The 22,182-nt window shown below is 34.0% G+C and overlaps 2 protein-coding genes and 1 long non-coding RNA gene across 3 annotated transcripts; all 3 read left to right on the forward strand.

Moving 5' to 3' along the window:
• Positions 1–1,133: 1,133 nt before the first annotated feature.
• Positions 1,134–7,306, forward strand: LOC113727049 (beta-glucosidase 24-like). Its single transcript, XM_027251019.1, has 13 exons — positions 1,134–1,399; positions 1,599–1,668; positions 1,814–1,872; positions 2,028–2,103; positions 2,324–2,401; positions 3,394–3,481; positions 3,617–3,884; positions 4,019–4,134; positions 4,320–4,537; positions 5,779–5,810; positions 6,078–6,180; positions 6,286–6,388; positions 6,837–7,306. The coding sequence occupies exons 1-13, from the start codon at positions 1,232–1,234 to the stop codon at positions 7,000–7,002; spliced, it is 1,545 nt and encodes a 514-aa protein (XP_027106820.1). The 5' UTR covers positions 1,134–1,231; the 3' UTR covers positions 7,003–7,306.
• A 797-nt stretch (positions 7,307–8,103) lies between these two features.
• LOC113727048 (beta-glucosidase 24) lies at positions 8,104–18,279 on the forward strand. Its single transcript, XM_027251018.2, has 13 exons — positions 8,104–8,312; positions 12,256–12,325; positions 12,489–12,547; positions 12,721–12,796; positions 13,381–13,458; positions 14,347–14,434; positions 15,156–15,423; positions 15,540–15,655; positions 15,796–16,013; positions 16,375–16,406; positions 16,564–16,666; positions 16,769–16,871; positions 17,945–18,279. The coding sequence occupies exons 1-13, from the start codon at positions 8,142–8,144 to the stop codon at positions 18,108–18,110; spliced, it is 1,548 nt and encodes a 515-aa protein (XP_027106819.1). The 5' UTR covers positions 8,104–8,141; the 3' UTR covers positions 18,111–18,279.
• A 694-nt stretch (positions 18,280–18,973) lies between these two features.
• Positions 18,974–20,151, forward strand: LOC140035883 (uncharacterized). Its single transcript, XR_011839789.1, has 2 exons — positions 18,974–19,346; positions 19,605–20,151. It is a non-coding gene; the product is annotated as an uncharacterized lncRNA (long non-coding RNA).
• The last annotated feature ends 2,031 nt before the right edge of the window (positions 20,152–22,182 follow it).

Below are 22,182 nucleotides of genomic sequence, written 5' to 3' on the forward strand. Positions count from 1 at the left end.
TTTAGTTTAGTTTAAAAGGAAAAATCCCCAAGTGCCTGCCGTGCTTACGTTTGCTTTTGGCAAATGGATGCCAGCCTACGTCAACCCATCAGCCTACAATTTAAAGGTTAAAAAAACTCCCAATGCCGTGCTTACTGGTTCAGGGAAATTATATGTTGTCGTCAGATCAACATTCATATGGCTTTTTTTTTTTCATCGATGTTCTAAGCTACTTACCTAAGATAAATATTATAATAGCAAAAATCTAATTTTAAAACTTTTATCATAGTCCAAAAGTAGTGTGCATAAAATTGGTAGTTGATTTCTCTCGAGGAGTTGTACTCTCTTTTCAATATATTTTCTAAAAATTTTGGATTAAATCCAACTTATATGATTCAAAACTCTAGAGAGCTTTTTTACAGGTTGAACGAATCACATGGAACTTTTGTATAAGGGATAGAACAGATATATTAAAATAAATTAATTATAAAAAACTATTTTTAGGTATATTATTTATTTATAAAATAAACGAGTATACTTCAAACACTTTAGATTTGATAATTTCTATCGTCTTTTTAATTTAGTTCAAATCAAGAGATATCGGATTAAATATTTTAAAATTACAGGAAACTTTTATGTATATTCACTTAATCTTCTTGACCTTTTCTAACCGAAGTTAGAGTTACGGCTTTTACAAACCTAAACCTCAGAAGAAATTTTAAAAGCTGATAACTTTTGGAGACTTCCTAAGAGACTTATATCTACCCAACCCAACCCGTAGGATGACAATCTCACGAGGACAAGCCACTAGGTCGGCCGCTGCTAAGAGACGAATATTCACTTAATCACAATTGACCTTTTTGTTTTTTACCCTGCGGTATTTTCAGTGGAATCCGTAGTTGTCACTTCTCACCGCCAGTGTTGAACAGTCACCGCCAAAGTTGAACATTGTGTGTTGAATAATTGATTTTCCCAATTTTAATTTGAAGTTTACTGCCAAATTCAAAATTCAAACTATTGAAAGTTGAATTTAGTTGAAAGCACAGTCCATTAGGATGGGACAAGTCAAAAATTATATTATTTTTTTTAAAAAATCTTTACTAATTGGAACAAGCAGGTTTTACCTCCCTTGTGGTGCTTGGCGACGTGGCTCTTTTTCAGCCTCTTTATTGAGTCGCGTGACGGTATTGTTCGGGGACCGTCCATCAACCCAGTCCTGAGCTTTTCCAGATTCTTCTCACAATACTGAGCTATGCAATCTCGAGTTTATCTTGGGCTTGGCTTCTTAATCTTGGCAATCTTTATTCAGCTTTTTGTTCATCAGTCGCAAAAACCAAGTCATATTGTAACCGCTCCTCCATTCAATCGCAGTAGTTTTCCGCCTGATTTCATATTTGGTGCTTCTTCTTCTGGCTATCAGGTAAGCCACCTTCCAATTTTTTTTTTTTTTTGGCCTAATCTTTCAGCTCTGTCTTTCTAATCCCTCAAAATTCTTGGGACTTAATTTCCTGTGTGAACCATCATTTTTCATCTCTACCCATCAGTTAAAAGATAAAACACCCGAAATGCTACTTTCTTGGCTGAAATATACACTCATGTCATGAAGCCATGGCCTGCAGTATGAAGGAGCAGCATTCGAAGATGGAAAAGGACCAAGTATATTGGATACATTTTTCCACAAATATCCAGGTCTCCTCTCTCTCTCTCTCTCTCTCTCTCTCACACACACACACACACAATAACAAGTCTACAACTCAAAGAAATAACCAAAAATTCCAATGATGTTAAAAGAATGACAAAGTTTTCAACCACATTCCACCTGTGCTTGCTGCAGAGAATCTAAAAGATCGCAGCAATGGAGATGTGGCTAATGATTTCTATCATCGCTACAAGGTTTGTTATACATTAATTAATGCATTAGATCAGTGGGCTATATTCAATTGTTAAAATTTCAGGGGCAATTGAATGTAAAACTTTTTATTATAATTATTATAATTTTTTTGTACACTGCTCTTGGAATCCTCACTGCATATGATTTATGTTCACAGGAAGACGTACAACTAATGGACTACATAGGCATAAATGGTTTCAGGTTTACCATCTCGTGGTCCAGAGTTTTGCCTCGTAAGATGATTATTTCTTTTATGTATTAGTCAAAAGGATAATAATTATCTGTCAAATATTGGATTATAGTAGTTCTTCATCAGATTTCTTTCTAGTCATATTTACTATACATTTGGTTAGCAGCAGCATATATGTGCAATAGTAAATATGTGCAATAGTAAATGCTTTTTGCAATCAGTCCTTTGATAATTTGTATGCTTACCACGCTTCTTGATTTCAGATGGGAAGCTGAGTGGAGGAGTGAACGAGCTAGGCATTGCCTTTTACAACAACCTCATCAATGAGTTAATATCAAAGGGTTAGGATGCTTTCTCAATGTGTTCTACATAGTTGTATTCTACATAATCTCTTATTCTCTGATAACTAAGAGAAGTCTCTTATTATGTTTTATCCTATCATAGGAAACAAACTAATAAGTTTATGAAGGTACGAATCATGTGGTTTAACCAATACTCCAAACAAAGACAAATTGAGTTCTACATGGTAATTAGAATTGGGGGTTTTTGGGGGTTGTTTTTTTTTTTTTTTTTTTGGGTTGTGGGGGAGGAGGGGTGGGGACATGAACAAAGAGAATAGAATGGTTCAAAATTCATAAGACTGGTACAAATTTTGGATAATTTGTAATAGGGGTATTAGTTACTCCTGTGTGCACATACTAGCATGCGCATATACATAATGGAATTACTCCTATGTGCGCGTGCACACACACACACACACATACATATATATATAGATCTAACCGTGTTTATTTGAATATACACTTATATTGACTGAAGTACGCATTTTCATTTGTTACTGTGAATTTTCTATTTAATGGAGTGCATATTATTATGAGGATAACTAGTCATTTAGTAATAAATTTTTTAGTTATTTTAATTCGTGAATAGTTATCCATACCCCATTCACAAATTTCTCAAAACTTACACCCTTGTTATGAATTTTGAATCTTCTTATTCCCCTTCTCAAAATTGTCCCTAAACAGTCTCATGCAATTACTGCATTTGAAGCTGCAACTTTGCCAGAGTTGCAACAGGGCAATTGGATGATATTAAAGATTAATTTTCACAGGGGGCATAACTTTACTTTTAATTTTTCCTCTTTATTTTTCTTAACTATGGATGCTCTGGACCACTTTTTTACATTCCGTTTTCTTTGCGATACCTTGATGTTGTGTTTAGTGTCCACTCTTTTAAAGTTCCAGTTAAGCAAAAATTTGGCCAAACCAAAACAGAGGGGACCATGGCAATTCTTTCTTCATTTACTGATACCATTGATTTTGTGTTAAAACAGGCATAACACCTATTGTGACACTATCTAGTTGGGATACTCCACAAGCCCTAGAGGATGAATATGGTGGTTTTCTAAATATTAATATTGTGTAAGTCAAGATTCCTTTTCTTTTCTCTCTTTTTTTTTTTAAATAAACGAAGAAAGTTACAAATGGATAATCGTAATCAAATCAAATTTATTTTACAGAGTTTGATTCCATTAACATTTGTAATTTAACTGGCAGGGATGATTTTCGAGATTTTGCTGAGCTCTGTTTCAAAGAATTCGGTGATAGGGTCAAGCACTGGTTGACCTTCAACGAACCATGGTCTTTTGCCACAATTGGTTATGACGGTAGCACCTTTCCAAGCGCCATAGCTCCAGGAAGGTGTTCGGCATGGATGAACAGAGGATGCCCTGAAGGGGATTCTTCAACTGAGCCATATTTGGTTGGCCACCATATTATCCTTTGTCATGCAACAGCTGCTAAACTGTACAGAGAGAAGTACAAGGTAACTACAACCATTAATTGATTAGTGTTTGTATTTCTTATGCTTCTTACACTCTATAATTTCTCTGCAAGAAAAACATTTTTGGTTTTTCAAAGAGAGATATTAAATATTTAGTTGGCTTTTCTACTCTGAAGCCATCTCAAAAGGGGCAGATAGGAATAGTGCTGGTAGCAAATTGGTGGGTACCTTACTCCGATTCGAAGGCTGATGCACTTGCGGCCCAAAGAACCCAGGACTTTTTCCTTGGATGGTGAGTATCATTTTAGGTGCTAATTTGTTCTCCCAACTAGTATTATTATTCCCTTGAGAGTTGAAATTAATAATATTGATATTATATGTAAGACCATATTTGTTAACATGAACTCTTCAATTAGTATCTTGCTTGCATAATGTACTAACCTACAAATTTTTAACGCAAGTCGTATGGTTTGATAGGTTTCTTGATCCACTAACTTTTGGTGACTATCCAAAAAGCATGCGTAGCTTTGTGGGGGAACGCTTACCAAAATTTACTGAAGAACAGAAATTGTTGATCAAAGGGTCCTTAGACTTCCTGGGATTGAACTACTATACTTCAATGTTTGCTTATGATGCCCCCCATGATAATAGTGTTCATACGAGCTATTCAACCGACATGCAAGTTAATATCACAGGTAAATAGCTCAAATTAATATATATTTTTTTAAAGTGGTGGGGTTGGGTATAGAGCCCAGCCTGTTTATTTTGACATTCAAAGATTACTAGAGTGGGAAGAGAAGCCTTGCTCTTTTGGAATTAATATTATCATTATAACTACTTGTGGACAAAAAAAGAAATATGTGTGAGAGTTAATAGTAATTAAGTATTTGGCTCCCATCTTGAAGTACATTTTGAGCTGATCCCTCATGCTTCATTTCTATGCATATGGTTCCTTAAGTTATGAACAATTCCAATTTTTGTTCATCACCTTTCAACTTTCGTAGATTTAGTCCCTTATGTTTAGGCATATCATTAGGTTGGATCTTACTCAGATCCAACATCCAACCCAAACCCTATATATTTGGATAGGATTTAGATTTAACTTATCATACTCAAATCCTATTCAGACCTAAATCTTATGAGTTTGAATAGGGTCTAATCTGGTTTTCCATGATCCAAATCCAAACTCAAATCCATACTAGACCCTACCCAAACTCACATATGCGTGTTTGTGTTTATGTGTGTGTGTGTATATATATTTATTTATTTATAAAATAATCTAATATTTTATGTCATTATAATTGGTATAAACTTTTTCATGAAAAGGATAAAAGTAAAAGCAAACAAATAAAATATTGAATATAAATGCATATGAAGTTTTGAAAATAAATAGTTTTAGTTGATAGTAGTTTGAGTTTATAATATTGCATTTAAAATTTTGAATGTTAATTTTATTATTTGAAAATAAAAATTGGATGATATTTATATTATCTTTAAATTCTATTTATTTTCAAAATATTTTTACTTTAGTTTTTCATATTATGTTAAAAAAAAATCCACAGATACCCATTGGATATCCAAATCTATGAGGATCTGAGTTTTAGTTTACTTCTTTAGACCCATAAGGGTCTTGGTTTTGCTAAATTTAATTAATTTAGATCTAGATCAAAGGGTTCCAACCTAAACCCTATCCATTAACATGTCTATTTATGTTCAAATTTGCAGCACTAGAGTAGTCTCAAAAATGTGTTGTTTGAGAAATATAAAGAATTGAACTTGCCAAAATACAAATGTGGGGATTGAAGAGAGGAATATTTGTTAATGGATCAAATGTGGTAAAAATTAAACAAAGGGAGCAAAAGTGATTTTCAGTACAGACTAGATCTTCAATTCAATTTGATTATACCTAAATGACCCTCTATTTCTTGTTTGACAGTAATACGGGATGGAAGACTTATTGGGGAACCGGTAAGTTCATTTGGCACCTATATGAGCTAAAAATATCAAAGAGATAGCATTTTAAGTAAGGAAAGTCCTTTTCTGTTTTTAACCTACAAACGCTGAATTAACCTATATCTTTATTGAATTTGTTTGTAAATATGTAAATAGTATAGATTTTTGTAGCTGACTCTCATCTCTTGTGCAAACATTTTTGCTCAATCGATGGAACAGTTTGCTTTTAAAAAAAAACCCATATCTTTATTTTTTCCCCAATTAATATCTGTTGATTCGTAGAGCGGAGCAGAATATTTGTTTGTTTATCCAGAAGGGCTTGCTAAGCTGCTTGTCTATTTGAAGAAAAACTACCAGAATCCACCAATCTATGTTACCGAGAATGGTGAGAAGGAGAACAAATAGAATATATTACTATATTACTTTGTAGTATATGATCACCTAAATTCACTTTACTCAAATAGCTCAAATTGATTTGCACAACGACCAGGATATGCTGAAAGCCATATAAATAGTCTTGAGCAAGCGATCCATGATACAAAGAGGATCAAATTTTACATCGACCATCTCGAGGCAGTGAAGGCAGCCCTTGAGTAAGTGCACTTCTTGTCTGCAGAATTAATTAAAGAAGCTTTTTGCCCATGTCTACATTAAATTTCAAGGGCTAAATCTCCAATTAAGAAGTTCCTGAAATCGTTCCAAAGGTTCCATGTTTTTATCAAGCTTGCTCAAATTCTATAACAGGTCAAGTGGGTACTTTAGTTGCATTCACATAAACCCAAAAAAAAAAAGGCTTTCATCTTCTTTTTCTTAATTAACAGATCGATACCCTAAGAAAGTCATGAATAATTTCTTTTGTTTAAGAGATTGTCATAGAAGACGCTATATATCTTTTAGTATATAATTTCTTAGTATGATATCTTTTAATTTTTAGGAATTAGATAAAAATATGCCTAGCAAAATTTAGTAGGTGAGGACACAGAGAAAATATATGTATCTTAAATATGCTTACAATTTTATTTTATTTTATTTTTTTGGCAGGAAGGGAGTTGATGTAAGAGGATTCCTAGTATGGTCGTTGTTAGACGGATTTGAATGGAATGCAGGTTTCACTGAGAAGTATGGCCTAATTTATGTTGACTTTAAGAACGGACTTAAAAGGCACCCCAAGCATTCAGCTCTTTGGTTCAAGCAATTCCTCGAGTAATATAATCAATTGCAAAAATCGAACCCCAGTTGTCATTCCAAAATAATGTCCCCTGTAAGTGGCAAGGCTTCGACAGACAGGCTCGTGTTACTTAGTTGTCCGTATCGAAAATAATTATGCATGGTTACAAGCTATGTAAACTTTGTGCCAGAAGTTCTGTATTACTACTTGAGAGGCTTGAAATTCTGTCAGCTCCCAAATGAGGAACTCAAGAACTCTAATTCCTGAGACTTCAATTGTAACTACTAAATCCAGACCTTCTTGGCAAAAATAAATAAACTTGGTGCAGATCCTTAACACGTAAGGCTATCTTTATATTAAAAAAGCAACCCTAGAAGAAGCTGGTTTATGACTCCAACGCACGCCTAAATTCCTTCATTTTCACATGCTTCACAAGTTTTGTTCAAGAAATGCTACTAATTATCAAAAACAGTTCATTGCAACACGAAACCAATCTCTAATATTAGAGATGTTTTAATTGTTTAAGGTGGTTTGAGAGATTTAGAAAACGATTGAAATTGAAGTTCGAGTAAATTTAACATCGAAGACGGAAAAAACAAAAAGAAAAACTTCTACCAGATACAACTGAGAAAATTTCACTAAGTACAAATTCCATCTAAAATCAGCTATTTTTCTTCTTGAGAAGATGTCCGTTTTATCCAAATAAATTTAGCTTCCAAATTAAAAAAAAAAAAAGTAAAATTTGACGTTTGACATGTAATACTATAAATTTGTTTGGCTACATAAGTTGATTTGTTTTACCTCAATTTGTAGATTTCTTGTTGTCTGATTCGTATTCGTATTGCATTATATGCTCCCGCATAATTTTTGGTCAAAAAAATCCTCCATTAATGTGTAACACCAACCATCCATCTACCCCAAATAATTAGCTACTAAAACAGTATTCTTCTCAGTTTACTAGTGAGAATAATCTAAGTACTTTGCTTGATCGTATTCTTTAGTGCACTTCTGGCATTAATTGATGAATTCAATTCGTGATAGCAACCCGCTAACCTCTAGGTAGATAAGGACTCAATTAAATGTTCTATTACAATAGCTTAGTAAAATAGCCATGCCTGTTCAAGTGCTTCACATTCTATTTGAAGGATTGACAGACGAAATCTTAACAATAGTCAGCTATGGCAGTTCAAGTTTCTCTTTCCCTAGGCCTCTTAGTCTTGCTGAATTTCTTGTTCTTCTTTAGAGAGATTTCTACAGCACAAGCACCAATTCATAATATAACTGTTCCATTCAACCGTTGCAGTTTTCCACCTAATTTTATATTTGGTACTGCTTCTTCTGCCTATCAGGTATGCTACCTTTTCACTTTTTTGGTGATCTCATGGCAATGTCTTCTTAATTTGTAATGATTTGGTTCATAAAAGAGATTTTAGGGAGAAAGTAGAAGAGGTGAGAATTGAGAAAGAGGAAAGAATCAGAGAAGAAGTTGAGGGAGAATGGCAAGATTTTATTATTTCAGAGAGGAAAAGTTATTACACCTCAAATCATCGCTACCTCAGATACAATCAAACTCTATTTATATACAAAAAGTGGGCTGAAGATTTAGCAATAAGCACTGCTCAATTCCCTCTATTAACTAACATTATTATTCTAACAAACTGTTAACTTCTTGCTTGCTGGCAGTAACTAACTTTCACCTGCTTTTCATCTGATCATCATTGTAGCTAATCAGATGATTAGCTCCATCACCATCCATGAAACTCGGTTCATAACAATAGTTCCCCCTTATAAGAATCCTTGTCCTCAAGGATTGAGATCAGTAATGATACTATATGGCTTGGCCTAAAAGAATATGGCCAAGGGAGCAGCCTGCATCATTTTTTTTAAAGGCTTGTGGTCAATTTGGGAAGTTGCAGCCTAGTAGAAAATCCTGGCCTCCTGGATCCCACAGAAAACTTTGTTTCAAAAGTTTGTAACCCTGGATTGAACCTCCTACTGCAGGCCAAGTTCTTGCAACTATCAAGATCTTTGGCAACCCATGAACTTCAATAAGAATGTCTTGTCCCCATTTATGCAAACCAGAAAGTTCCCGCTCACGTGATGATATTCCTATTACTTTCCTAAGATTGATTCCCGTGGAAATAGTATCAACAAAATCCAATGATTTGATCTTTCTCATCTTGATTCGGTTTCTATTGGGATCAACAAATTCAAGAATGAAACTTTCTGCTAGAGTACTTCCCTTGAATCCAGACACAATTTCACTCTAAAATCTTCCATCGTTCCAACACCAACTTGATTTTCCAATTACAACATCAGATAATGGAGTGAAGCCCGTATCAGATTCAATAACAACAAATGAATCAGTTTCTGCAATCCTTGAGTTTGAATCATATCATTCTCTTTTGACCTCATGAAAAGTTTCATTGCCAAACATCTTAATGTCACCAAAGCTGGCTTCAAGTTGGGACTTCTCAACATCTAATTCAGAACTACTATTTGGGCCATCACAGAACTTTGCCCCATTTATTTTCCCATGAACCATCTCCGAGGCTTGGAGCCCACCATAGTCACCATTCTCTTCTACAGACATTTCATCATTTACCAAAATCTGACTATCAGTTACTTGACAAACTAGATATGATTCATCATATTTTCTAGCTTTTCTAGAATTTCCCTTAGAAGACATGACCAAGTCAGTACTTGAAAATTGTGGGAAAGAAATCATACCAACTTTTTTCTCAATTAACATCTGATTGAAATTACTAATCTCAATTTTAAGAAGTTGATTCTTGAATTCTAATTCTCTTTCATTGCTCAACGTTGAATGTTCCAACTCCCCTTGAATTGAAATGGTTGAAGAATGAAGCTTTGAACTTTCACCAAATAGGTGGTGTTCTTCAATTGCAAAACCACAGTCACCTTCCAAATTTTCTTCCATTTCACCACGGAGGACTTCAAACTTTTTTGTTTCTACCGTTGCCGAATGTGCATCAGTCCACTTCTTGATTGGGGTAGATGTTGAAAGATGGACCTCCTTGGAATTTGATTCCTCTGTTTCTTCAAGAATTTGATTCTCAAAAGCCCCTTCAATGCCTACTACAGATTCTTCAACTATTTCCCTACCTTGATTGGATGAAGGAGGCTGTCCCATTTTCCCAATAATCCTTTGATGCTCTTCTAGTGTGAACCATGGTTCGAAGTCTCGGCCGAGACCGAGACGACTCGGCCGAGTCGTCACCGTCTCGGTCCCTGCCGATACGATACCGTGACGAAACGATACCGAGATACTTGACTCGCCGAAAAATCGGCCGAGACGTCACCGCGACGGATTGACTCGGCCGAGTCACACCGAGTCACTCCGAGTTATCTCGAGTCAAGACGAGAAATCGGTCGAATTATACCGTGACGGATTGACTCGACCATTTCTTTTGCTATTTTTTATTATTTTTATTTAGTATACTTTTTTTATATTATTAACAATTTTTAGAATATTAAATACTTTAAAATTTGCGTCTCACCGAGACCGCGACCGATATGCCGAAACCGATGTGGAACGTTCCGGGCCGCGACCGTGACCGCGACCGCGACTTTGAACCATGGTGTGAACCCCTATTTATGACTGAGTACCCGAAGCATAGCATTGAAAGTACATCTGTATTTGTACATTGACACATTCAATTCGTGATAGCCTTAATTTCCTTTTGCAGCCAACTGATCATGGAATCCTTGAGCTTGTAATTCAATTTGTCCCTCCAATTCATCCATGTTTAGATCACCTCTCTAGATTTGATCTTCCAAGAGTTGATAGATGATGTTATCATCCATTGGTAAAATCTGACAAGTCCGTAATCTGGAAATCAATCCAAAATGTTGGTGGATTAATGGTGTCAGTTGAAGAATTTCACAGAAGGAATCGGAGAAAGAATTAGGAGGATTAGGAGGAAAAATTGAACAGGAGAGAGAAGAAAGAATCAGTAAGGAGCAGAGATAGAACAGAGGGAGGGGAAGGGAAGAAAGAAATGGAGACCAAGAAAGATCTTGCAATTGCTAGGTTTCAAAAGCTTCCGTTCAAGGATCGGAAACTCTGATACCAATTGTAATGATTTGGTTTAGAAAAGAGATTTTAGGGAGAAAGTCGAAGAGGTGAGAATTGAGAAAGAGGAAAGAATCAAAGAAGAAGTTGAGGGAGAATGGCAAGATTTTATTATTTCAGAGAGGAAAAGTTATTATAGCTCAAATCATCGCTACCTCAGATGCAATCAATACTCTATTTATATATAGAAAGTGGGCTGAAGATTTAGCAATAAACACTGCTCAATTCCCTCTATTAACTAACATTATTATTCTAAAAAACTGTTAACTTCTTGCTTGCTGACAGTAACTAACTTTCACCTGCTTTTCATTTGATCATCATTGTAGCTAATCAGATGATTAGCTCCATCACTATCCATGAGACTCGGTTCACAACATAATTCCTCCAATTCTTGAATTCAATCTCTTGTGTGAACAATCATTTTGTTTTTGTACATGCAAATAATAATAATGCGGACTTCAGATTAAAAGCAAGAAAGAAAATTTCCATGTAGCACAGTAAAAAAAAATAGCAAATGTGCATGCATATGTCAATCTTTTACGCGTCAATTTGCCAAACTAGTTTTGTCTGCCATTTCACACTAACAGTTTTGTTACATTAAGTTCTTTGATGGGCTTCGCCATATTTAATTTGTAATTTGTACATATTAGGCATACGACTCATGTATATATGTCCTTGATTTTGCTTCCACTAGCAAGTTGAGTCTGGACATTTCAGGCTGATTTAGGGTCTGTTTGGAGTTGCGGTAGCTTATTGAAAGATATTTTCTCAATAGATTTTTTAATAAAAATACTTACTAAATGTTTAACTACTTTTAAATATACTATTTGAAGACATAATTGAATAAGTGTTTATTATATTGGATAATGTATAATTTAAAAATTTTTAAATGTATTTATCTCTTTATTTAGTTTATAATATAGGATAAAATGATTAAATTTAATGTTTTATTTTTTAAATTATAAAAATTATTCCAAAAGCATCAAATTTGAGCTTTTGCTAAAAGCGCTTTTCACACTAAAAGTTCTACTCCTAATTTTATGGGTTGATGTTTAACAAATGCTTTAAAAGTACTTTTTACACCTAAAAGTACATTTTTACCAAAAACACTGCAACTCCAAACTTATTATAGAATAAGCACTCAAATTGCTATATCCCTACCTGAAATACTCATGCCTTTAAGCTATTCCATGCAGTACGAAGGAGCAGCATTCGAAGATGGAAAAGGACCAAGTATATGTGATACTTTTACCCACAAATATCCAGGTCTCTATCTCCCTCTGCACCATACCACCCTCTAGGATTGTTAAATAGCAACGCTAAACTTCATAGATATAAACTAAAAGTAGCTCATATTAAATGATGCATTAAAAGAATGACAAATTTTGTCAATCACATGATGAAGCTGGTTCTTTTGTGATTTCTGCAGAGAAAGCGATAGATCGCAGCAATGGAGATGTAGCAGATGATTTCTATCATCTTTACAAGGTTTGTTGCCCAATCAGATGTCCTAACCTTTAAAAGTTAATTAATTGTAGTACACCAACTGACCATATTCAATTGGTGAATCCTACTGACAATTGAATTCAGTTTGTTTATTTGTTAAAAACTATTTTTAAAGATTTTTTTTCTATGATTGATGAAGACAATGTGACATGCAGGAAGATGTACAATTAATGAAATACATAGGCTTAAATGGTTTCAGATTTTCCATCTCGTGGTCCAGAGTATTGCCTCGTAAGATGATTCTTTTTTATTTATTACTCAGAAACATATTACACGATAATTATTTATATATCTATTATCCACTCATGCATATAACAGTTATATCGTGAGTATTTAGTTTAGTCTTTCTTCATCTTCTAATCAATCCTTTAAAGGCAGTATTCTAACTTCATCAAGAAAAATGTTCTGCTATTTGTCTTTTCATCCATTTGGCATAACTACAGAAAATCCAGAACGGAAAGAAAAGGTAGGGGAGAAAGAAAAAAAAAAACCAAGGAACATATATATGAGCTTCACAGGAAAACAAGCTACAGTATCCCTTTTAAAAAAAAATGGGATGCTTTTTTCTTTTTTAAAATGGGAGATTTTAAATCTAAAATCTCCTTTTATAACTTCTTCCACCTTACAACCCAACCCAATCCTCCCTCAACTCCCTTATGCATATCAGCATAATATTATTTCTCCATATTCACCAATTTCTTTCAAGTTATTTATTTCATATTTTTATTTCCAGAATTATATAATAGTAAGTGCTCTATTGTCAGTGTAATTTATGCAGATACTTAGTATGATTAACATGTAATTCTATTGATCAGATGGAAAGCTAAGCAAAGGAGTGAACAAGCTAGGCATAGCATTTTACAACAATCTCATCAATGATCTAATATCAAAGGGTAAGTATCCTCTCTCTCAAATGCAAAATAAATATTTACTTCGACATCCTATTCTGCAATGCAATATTTAATTATAGTATTAGGATTTGATTATAACTCCAGCCAATTGAAATTCTGCTCTCAACATTTTAGAACTCCTATGCTACCAACTGCTTTCCGAAAGTGCATTATAGTTGAGGTTGTAACAAATTGCAGATTAGTTTTGCATACAGGACATAAATTGGGAGTCAATTTCGAACCTGGGGCATATGCTGCTTTTTTATGTCCAGTTTTATCTGATTGTTGTGGTTACTACGATGTTTAGTACATAATCACATTTCATTAATGTAACAAATAAATGTGGAATACTTTGTTCATATACACTAACATTTTCATGAATGTAGCAATATAATATAATTGTAATCAAATAATGTAACAATATATTCATTATAAAAAAAAAAAATCAAAGGAAAGTATAACCGTACCTATCTCAAATCCGACAATTTGGATGAGGAGACTTTGGTAGTTTGTATCTTTTTTTTTTTTTTTTTTTTGTAACTACCTGTGTCCGTTAGTATGAGGAATCAATTTTTTGATGATACCTTCTAGATGTGTCCCTTAGTATAAGGAATCATTCTTTGTGATGATACTATTTAGCTTTGTCCGATACCTTCTACTGCTGCATGCCAAAAAAAGTCATAAAAATAATCAAAAACTAGGATTTCAATTTTTCCATCAATCAATTCTCTTGTCTATTTGAGGCATGTGTCTAGTCTTTAATGTTCCAAACAAGTGAGGGTTAGGCAAATTTAGAAGGAATACGGTGTCATAGCAAAGAAGGAACTCATAGAATTAGCCATTTATTTCTTTCTCTATCTCAAACTAACACTGATTATGAAATTGAAACAGGCATAACACCTTTTGTGACACTCTTTCATTGGGATCCTCCTCAAGCCCTAGAAGATGAATATGGCGGCTTTCTAAACATTAGTATGGTGTAAGTGCAATCTACCTGAACATTGGACAGCATGTTTGGAACGATGGAAAGATGGAGAATTTAATGATTTTTTTTCCTTAAAAAAAAAAAAGGGAATATCTTGAAGCCAATAAAGGAGCTTCTTTGAAAGATACGTTATTTTTTTGGGTAAATTACATTTTACCTCCCTGTGGATTACCCTTTTTTTACATAACCCCCCTATGGTTTCAAAAGCTATACATAACCCCCTCATGGTTTGGATTAAAGTGTCAAAGTAACGGAAATAGTCACTCGTAACGGAACTTCTTAAAATGTCAAAATTACCCTTATAAATACATGACACATTAACCCCCTATGATTTTTATATTTTACCATATAACCCCCTTATGGTTTAATATTTTACCATATAACCCCCTTATGATTTTCAAAATATACACATAACCCCCCTTGGTTAATACATAAATTTCAACCTTACATAAGGGTATTTTTGACATTTTAGGTGACGCCGTTACGAGTGACTATTTCCGTTACTTTGACACTTTAATCCAAACCATAAGGGGGTTATGTATAGCTTTTGAAACCATAGGGGGGTTATGTGAGAAAACGCTAAACCACAGGGGGGTAAAGTGGAATTTGCCCTATTTTTTTTTAGGGTAGAATGGTGAGTGAGAGCATCCACATCATAATCTAGATCAACCTTCTTCTATTAGGTCGATTGTCACAAATTTAATTTAATTGACAGGGATGATTTTCGAGATTTCGCAGAGCTTTGTTTCAAAGAATTTGGTGACAGAGTAAAGTCTTGGAGCACATTCAACGAGCCATGGTCATTTTCCACAGGTGGTTATGACTCTACCACCTTTATAGGTTCATTAGCCCCTGGACGATGTTCGGCATGGATGGACAAAGGATGCCCTGCTGGGGATTCTTCGACTGAGCCTTATTTGGTTGCCCACCACATCATCCTTAGCCATGCAGCAGCAGCTAAACTATACAGGGAGAAATACAAGGTTACTATACTAAAAAAGTACTTCTTACTGCTGAATATGTTGACAACAATAATATCACTTATGTTTCCCACGTGAAACAATAATAAATCTACATTTGGCATTTTTTTTTTCTGAAGCCATCTCAAAAGGGGCAAATAGGAATAGTGCTTGTAACTAATTGGATGTTGCCTTATTCCAATGCCAAGTCTGATGCAATAGCTGCCCAACGAGTCGTCGACTTTTTCCTGGGATGGTGAGTACAATTTTAGCTGCTGCAAATGCACTTGTATAAAATAATTAACCATATCATTGAGCTAAAACATTCAGTTTATTACATGTTGAGTAGTGTATGCAAGACAAAATATAGCTTTGACAATTCTATGGTTTTGACAGGTTTCTAGATCCACTAACTTCTGGTGACTATCCAAAAAGCATGCGTGACAAACTAGGGGGACGCTTACCAAAGCTCACTCAACAGCAATCAAAGTTAATCAGGGGCTCCTTAGATTTCTTGGGATTGAACTACTATAGTTCAAGTTATGCTAAGGATATTCCCCATGCTACTACCGTTAATATCAGCTACACATCAGACTTTCAAGTTAATATAACATGTAAGTCCCTAGAAAATCAACATTATCATTATTGTTCATTTCTAATTTTAAAATTTAATTCTAACACGGTTGGTTTCTTAAAATATGCTGATTTCTACTATTAGTCGCTTGTTGTTGACTTTTCATAAATTTAGTGCCTTTTTATGTCCATCAACTCGCAGTTGTAGCTTTCTGTTGACACAGAGAATATACCAAATGAATCAAAATAGTATATTGGGGTGTGTGTGTGTGTGTGTGTGTGGGTCAAATTCAAAAATAATTATACTTTAATGGGATCAACCTAAAACTAACCCAAATATAGGGGACTATAAGTGCAATTTATATAATTTTACCTCCATAACCTCTATTTCTTGTTTGACAGCAATACGAAACGGCAAGCCCATTGGTGCGCCGGTAAGTTTAATTTATGCTACGATTATTTGAGACTATCAAAGAAATAATGCCATCTCATATATATTATAACACTAGCAAGAAAACTCTTCTTTTCTTGACGTTAACCCAATTTACTTTTGTGTTTATATTTCCTTCACTCGTTTGTGGTGATTTCTAGACAGGAGCAGGGTTTTTATATGTTTATCCAAAAGGGCTTACTGAGATTCTTGTCTATTTGAAGAAAAACTACCACAATCCAACAATCTATATTACTGAGAATGGTGAGGAAGAAAACTAAATAGACAATAATTAGTACTTTCTAGCGCAAGATTCATGTTCACTTTTTCACTTCAATAACTCAAATTCGTTTGCACAATGACCAGGACTTGCTGAAGCCAATATCAGTAGTATTGAGCAAGCGATCCATGATACAAATAGGATAAAATTCTACAGTGGTCATTTCAAGGCCTTGAAGGCAGCCATTGAGTGAGTACTCTTCTTGTTTCCACATTAACTGTAGAGTCGTTTATCACGCTTTCCTACAAATCAGAGTCTACAAATGTATAGAATGTTTCTCGATTGTGTCAATCTTCAGTCAAGGTCTAATGCAATCAGAAGTCCATGATACAGCTTCAAAATTTCGTTGTTTTCTTCAGGCTTCCTGAAATTTATGACATCAATTGATTCTTAACTTGCATGAATACAATTATGTATTTCGATATTTATCTAAAAAATTTTCACTTGTTTTCACTAATAAATTAAGTTCAGAATACATGTAGTCCTTTTATTTGACAGGCACCCCATTAGATGACGCCATAAGTTATCGATGCTTTTTTAGATAAATATCACTATTTTGATTTTTTTCTTAATGTATATAGGTGGAATAGTAGATTTGAGATGGTAAAGTTTCCTTTTTTTTTTTTTTTTCTTCAGTAAGCAGATACTAAGGTAACCTATTATAGTTAGCTAATAGTTTGTTTCATTAATTTTTCTCTCAAGTTGCCACACTTGATTTGGTGAACCATGTTTAAGTTTTGGTGAATTATGTCTTGTTTGGATTGTAGTTTTCCAAAAAAGAAAATTTTACATTTTCTATGACTATATTTTTTTTAATCGCCATTTTATTTCACAAACATTAAACTGCTACAGTATATTTTTTACAACAAAATAGCTATCCAAATGGGATAGATAACAGTTTCCTTCGCACTTGGTCAACTTTCTTAACATCTAATATTCTAACATTTAGTACTTGGTCTAGAGGCGCACACATTCTAAGGCTAAGTTATCCCCATTAATATTTTGCCTGCATCATAAATATATTTCTCAATCCATCTTTTTATATTTTCAACTACTTTTTATCTCACATACATCAAATCACAAAAAGTATTATAGTAATTATTTCAAATAATACTCTGTCGAAACACACTCAATAATAATAATAATAATAATAATAATAAAGAGGACCCTTAAATGAACACAGAAATTTGGTTACCAACCGTCAAGGAATCAAATTAAATTGTGAAAGAGATCTCCTCAAACACTTTGTTACTCTTTTGCAGGAAGGGCGTGGATGTGAGAGGATTCTTCGCATGGACGTTTTTAGACACTTATGAATGGGGCTCAGGTTACACAATGAAGTTTGGCATCACTTATGTTGACTTCAAGAATAAACTCAAGAGGTACCCCAAGCATTCAGCCCTTTGGTTGAAGCAATTCCTCAAGTAACACAGATCGCTTATGCTTTGTGAGATGATTGTGTGTATATATATATATATTTGCCAATAATTGCAAAATAATGTCCTCAATAGCTAGGAATCGAAAGCTTTGACAAGCTCCTGTGATGCACTTGATTTTCCATATGAAAAATAATTATGTGCATGGTAATATTTCCTCATATGCTATGCAAACCTTGCCAAAGACCAAAACTATGAGCAAAAAGTTGTCGATTACAGCATTAGGTGAAAAAACCAGTATGCTCTTTCACGTCTAATATCACTACAGCAAATCGATGTTTGATGTGATTATTTGGTTTCCAAATTGGAAAGTGGCATTGGTAGAAGATAATAATAAAATGCTTAGATAATAAATGTATTGTTCATTACAAAATTAATGGTCCAAATCTAAGCCACATCAAGTCGACCAGTCATGTATCCACTACTTTAATATGTGGTTTTTTCACTTCCCACGTGTGTTCTTGTAATCTGTTTCCAAGGGCCAGATAAGTTACCAACTGTTTGTTCAGAATGAAGGCGCAAAAAAAAAAAAAAAAAAAAAGGCGCAGCATTTGTTGATGGAAAAGGTCTCAGTATTTGGGAGACCTACACGCACAAATATCCAGGCCTCTACCTTTCTCTCTTTCACGGTTTTTTTTTTTTTTTTTGTTGGGGGTTTCTGAAGATGATTGATAGCAGAGATGACAATTTGAATTGAGATCCATTTATTCCTCCATATAATTCATAATTAAATGAATTTATAGTATTAATTTTAAATAATTGATCAAAATAAAATTATTAAATTAAATAAATTTATATGAATTATCCATAAAAATCACATATATCCGTTTATATTAAATCCATGGTTAGCTCATGGACACCTCTCCCTTCTTGCAACTCTCCAAAAAACTGACCCAAAAGAATTTCCAAATATACTTCTGTTCTACGGCCATTAACCTCTGTTTTATCAAGAAAAATTTAGGTGAAAGCTCATCTGACAATTTAAGACTAGTATAACTTCATTTGCCAGACGTTCCTGAACTTCCTCCATGCTATCACACAACAATGAAACTACCACCCCATCTCATGTCAACCCTCGAGAACTGATTAATTATTGATCCAATACCAAGGCCTGCAGCGGAAACCCCTATTTGGCAGCAGAAGACGCTCAAGCTCAATCTCAATGGCATTCTTCACGCACCTTCTCATTGACGATGTCATACAAAAAAATTGTACCTCAAATCAGCAGGTAAAAAAGCACAGGTCGAGCATCATAGGAATAATTTATATGAATCAGTGATCATTAATCTATTTGGGTTCGGGATTTATTAAACAAGACTAATTTGTTTAGCTATTCATGAAGGCGTTGTTACTAGCACCATGCTTATTATGTTTATGAAGTGCTTGATGCAATTTCCCTGACAACTTGAATCCAATATTTGTCTTGCATAAAATCAAGTATTCCATGCTGGTCCATTCAAAATTTCAAATTTGGACTTGTCCACAGGAACCGAAAAGAATGCTACTTGAATTTAAAGAGGATACAACTGCTTTGCAATTCCTTAGAACTAGTCTGCATTGGGCAATGAAGGCTGCAGCCTTTAGCGAGTGTAAACAATTGGTTTGTGATGCCATCACTTACATTCCACACGACCATGCTCAACTTGGTGCCATGGCAGAATGTTTGTAATGCGTCAGCCATCGTAAACAGGAATGGACCTGATACCAAATTCCATATAAAGCAGTCTATTGCATGCCAAGTATGGGGAAGTGGATGTGTAACCATATAATAATCAGAGTACCTGGCTAGAAAATGTCGGCCATTATCTGTCTGGAACCTGTTCTGCAGATGTGGGTTCAGCACTAAGAAGTCTTTCAGCCTCATCGTTTGCTTGATAGTAATAGATACAGCAACTTAATCTTTTCAATTTTTTTCGTTTCATTATATTGTCATGCCATGAAAAGTATTAGAACCTCGGTATAAATGGATTGTATACAGATCAAAATGGTATGAACCTACTCCATAATGCATTAGATTTATATATTATCCAAAATGTTCGCCAACTGATAACATGACAAGTTCATTATTATGCAATCAGAACAAGATATACTAAAATACAGTAAAAGATATTGTCTGAAAAAAATGTAAGCCTTCAAAATTAACAATTGTGTTCTTTTGTTAATGAATTCCTAAGTCTGAGGAACATAAAGTGGGATTTAGTTGGAAGGTAGACAAGGAATTTCGTGGTTTTCTTACTTCATTGCAGGTAAAATTACTGATGGATCGGATGGGGATGTTGGGGATGACTTTTACTACCGTCACAAGGTAGTATATTCATAAACCTTTTTATCTCGATAAAAGATACCCTCTGTGGTAATATGGGGTCTCGCATGAAAAACCATACTCGTTCGTTAATGAAAAATTGGAGAAATATTATAATAAAAGGAGACGTGAACCCCACATCTAGATCAATAAACTTGTTTTAATTGACAATTAAATTGAGAAACTAAAAAAGACTAAAAAATATCATTTGTTGGAAAATGCGTTTGGATAGAGTATTATTTGAAATATTATTTGGAATAATTACTGTAATACTTTTTGCGATGTGATGTATGTGAAATAAAAAAGTAGTTGATAATATAAAAAGGTAGATTAAAAAATGTGTTCATGACACAAACGGAATATTATTTGGGATAATTCAGCAATCCAAACACTTTACAAATTATCCTAGAAAACGATTATCCAAACACTTTACAAATGAATTATTCAGCAATCCAAACTGAAAACAATTATCCTAGAAAACTTTACAAATTAGTGAAAACGATTTTGTTTTTTCCTTTCTTTTTTGCTCTAATGATAGAAGATTTTTTTTTTTAATTTCATATGCAAATGAAATTCAACTTGAAATGTAGGTGGACATTCAACTTATGAAATTCTATGGCTTGGATGCTTTCAGACTCTCCATCTCTTGGCCTAGAGTTTGCCACGTAAGATCTTTTTTTGCAAGGTTTTTCATCAATTAGAGATGTGAAAAAATAGATTTGTTTTCTTGTTAATGTCCAGCTGATTTACCCCTTTTTTATATTTTTTTTCTTGGGTTTTTGCAGCCGACAGGAATGGGCATTTTATTGGCGCACCAGCAATGGAAATTTCATTGACCTTAATTAAGGACAAAAGACAAAACAAAGTCTCCCCTCGGAATTAGACCGAAGTTTCTCAATTACCTTAACCATCATTGTTCATTAAAAATGGTTTTTGCAGACGGGTGTAAATGTTTTCTATGTCTATCCAAGAGGGCTTCGAGAGATTCTTGTGTACACAAAGCACAAGTACAATAATCCTGTCATAAATATCTTGGAGTGTGGTAAGAAAACTTCTTTAAATTTTATGTGATTTAATTAGTCCATACCAACTTCACTATAAGTTATTATAATGAATTATTAACTGATCAAATAATTCATTAGAGGTCATTCAAGCTTAAATTCCTCAACTGCCCCTGATCTTCTATTACAAGTTTAGACTTCTAATGGCTACTAATTTTCAATTTCTCCATCTGTCTTACCATAGACAAAATGGTCTTTTAAATCCCATTTGTAAAGTGTTAAAAGTCAATCTAATATATTTGGCACTTGGATGCAAAATCATATATATACATATTAATTTTATTTATAAAATAAATTTGTAAAATTAACACAAATTTTATAGATATAAATGAGTGCACCCATATTTGAGATATACGCAAATAAAATTTGAATGAAAATTATGTATTATGCATCCAAACTTATTATTGTGCATCCAAACTTACATATTCAAGTATTAAAATTTTATTAACAAAATAATCAAATAACAAAATTTTATTAGCACCACGGGGAAAGCGGAGCGGGGCAGGGTTGCCATCCTTTAGTCAAATCTTTCATTTTGGACCCCTCCCTTGCCCCTGCGTCCGTTACCATCCTAAAGTCAAATCTTTCATTTTGGACCAACTTTTCGCCACCTTTAGGAAAACTAAATAAATATATATTAAAATGGCCTTTTCTTTTTACATATTCAATGTTACAAAAATTCAATAAAAAAAACTTTGGTA

The sequence above is a fragment of the Coffea arabica genome, chromosome 2c, assembly GCF_036785885.1.
Source record: "Coffea arabica cultivar ET-39 chromosome 2c, Coffea Arabica ET-39 HiFi, whole genome shotgun sequence".
Classification (NCBI taxonomy): Eukaryota; Viridiplantae; Streptophyta; class Magnoliopsida; order Gentianales; family Rubiaceae; genus Coffea; species Coffea arabica.

Coding starts and splice junctions, on each gene's coding strand:
- LOC113727049 (XM_027251019.1), top strand. CDS start 1,232: ATGCAATCTCGAGTTTATCTTGGGCTTGGCTTCTTAATCTTGGCAATC. Junction 3,482..3,616: donor TTTCTAAATATTAATATTGT/GTAAGTCAAGAT, acceptor TTTAACTGGCAG/GGATGATTTTCGAGATTTTG. Junction 6,181..6,285: donor AATCTATGTTACCGAGAATG/GTGAGAAGGAGA, acceptor CACAACGACCAG/GATATGCTGAAAGCCATATA.
- LOC113727048 (XM_027251018.2), top strand. CDS start 8,142: ATGGCAGTTCAAGTTTCTCTTTCCCTAGGCCTCTTAGTCTTGCTGAAT. Junction 15,424..15,539: donor TATACAGGGAGAAATACAAG/GTTACTATACTA, acceptor TTTTTTCTGAAG/CCATCTCAAAAGGGGCAAAT. Junction 15,656..15,795: donor GTCGACTTTTTCCTGGGATG/GTGAGTACAATT, acceptor TGGTTTTGACAG/GTTTCTAGATCCACTAACTT.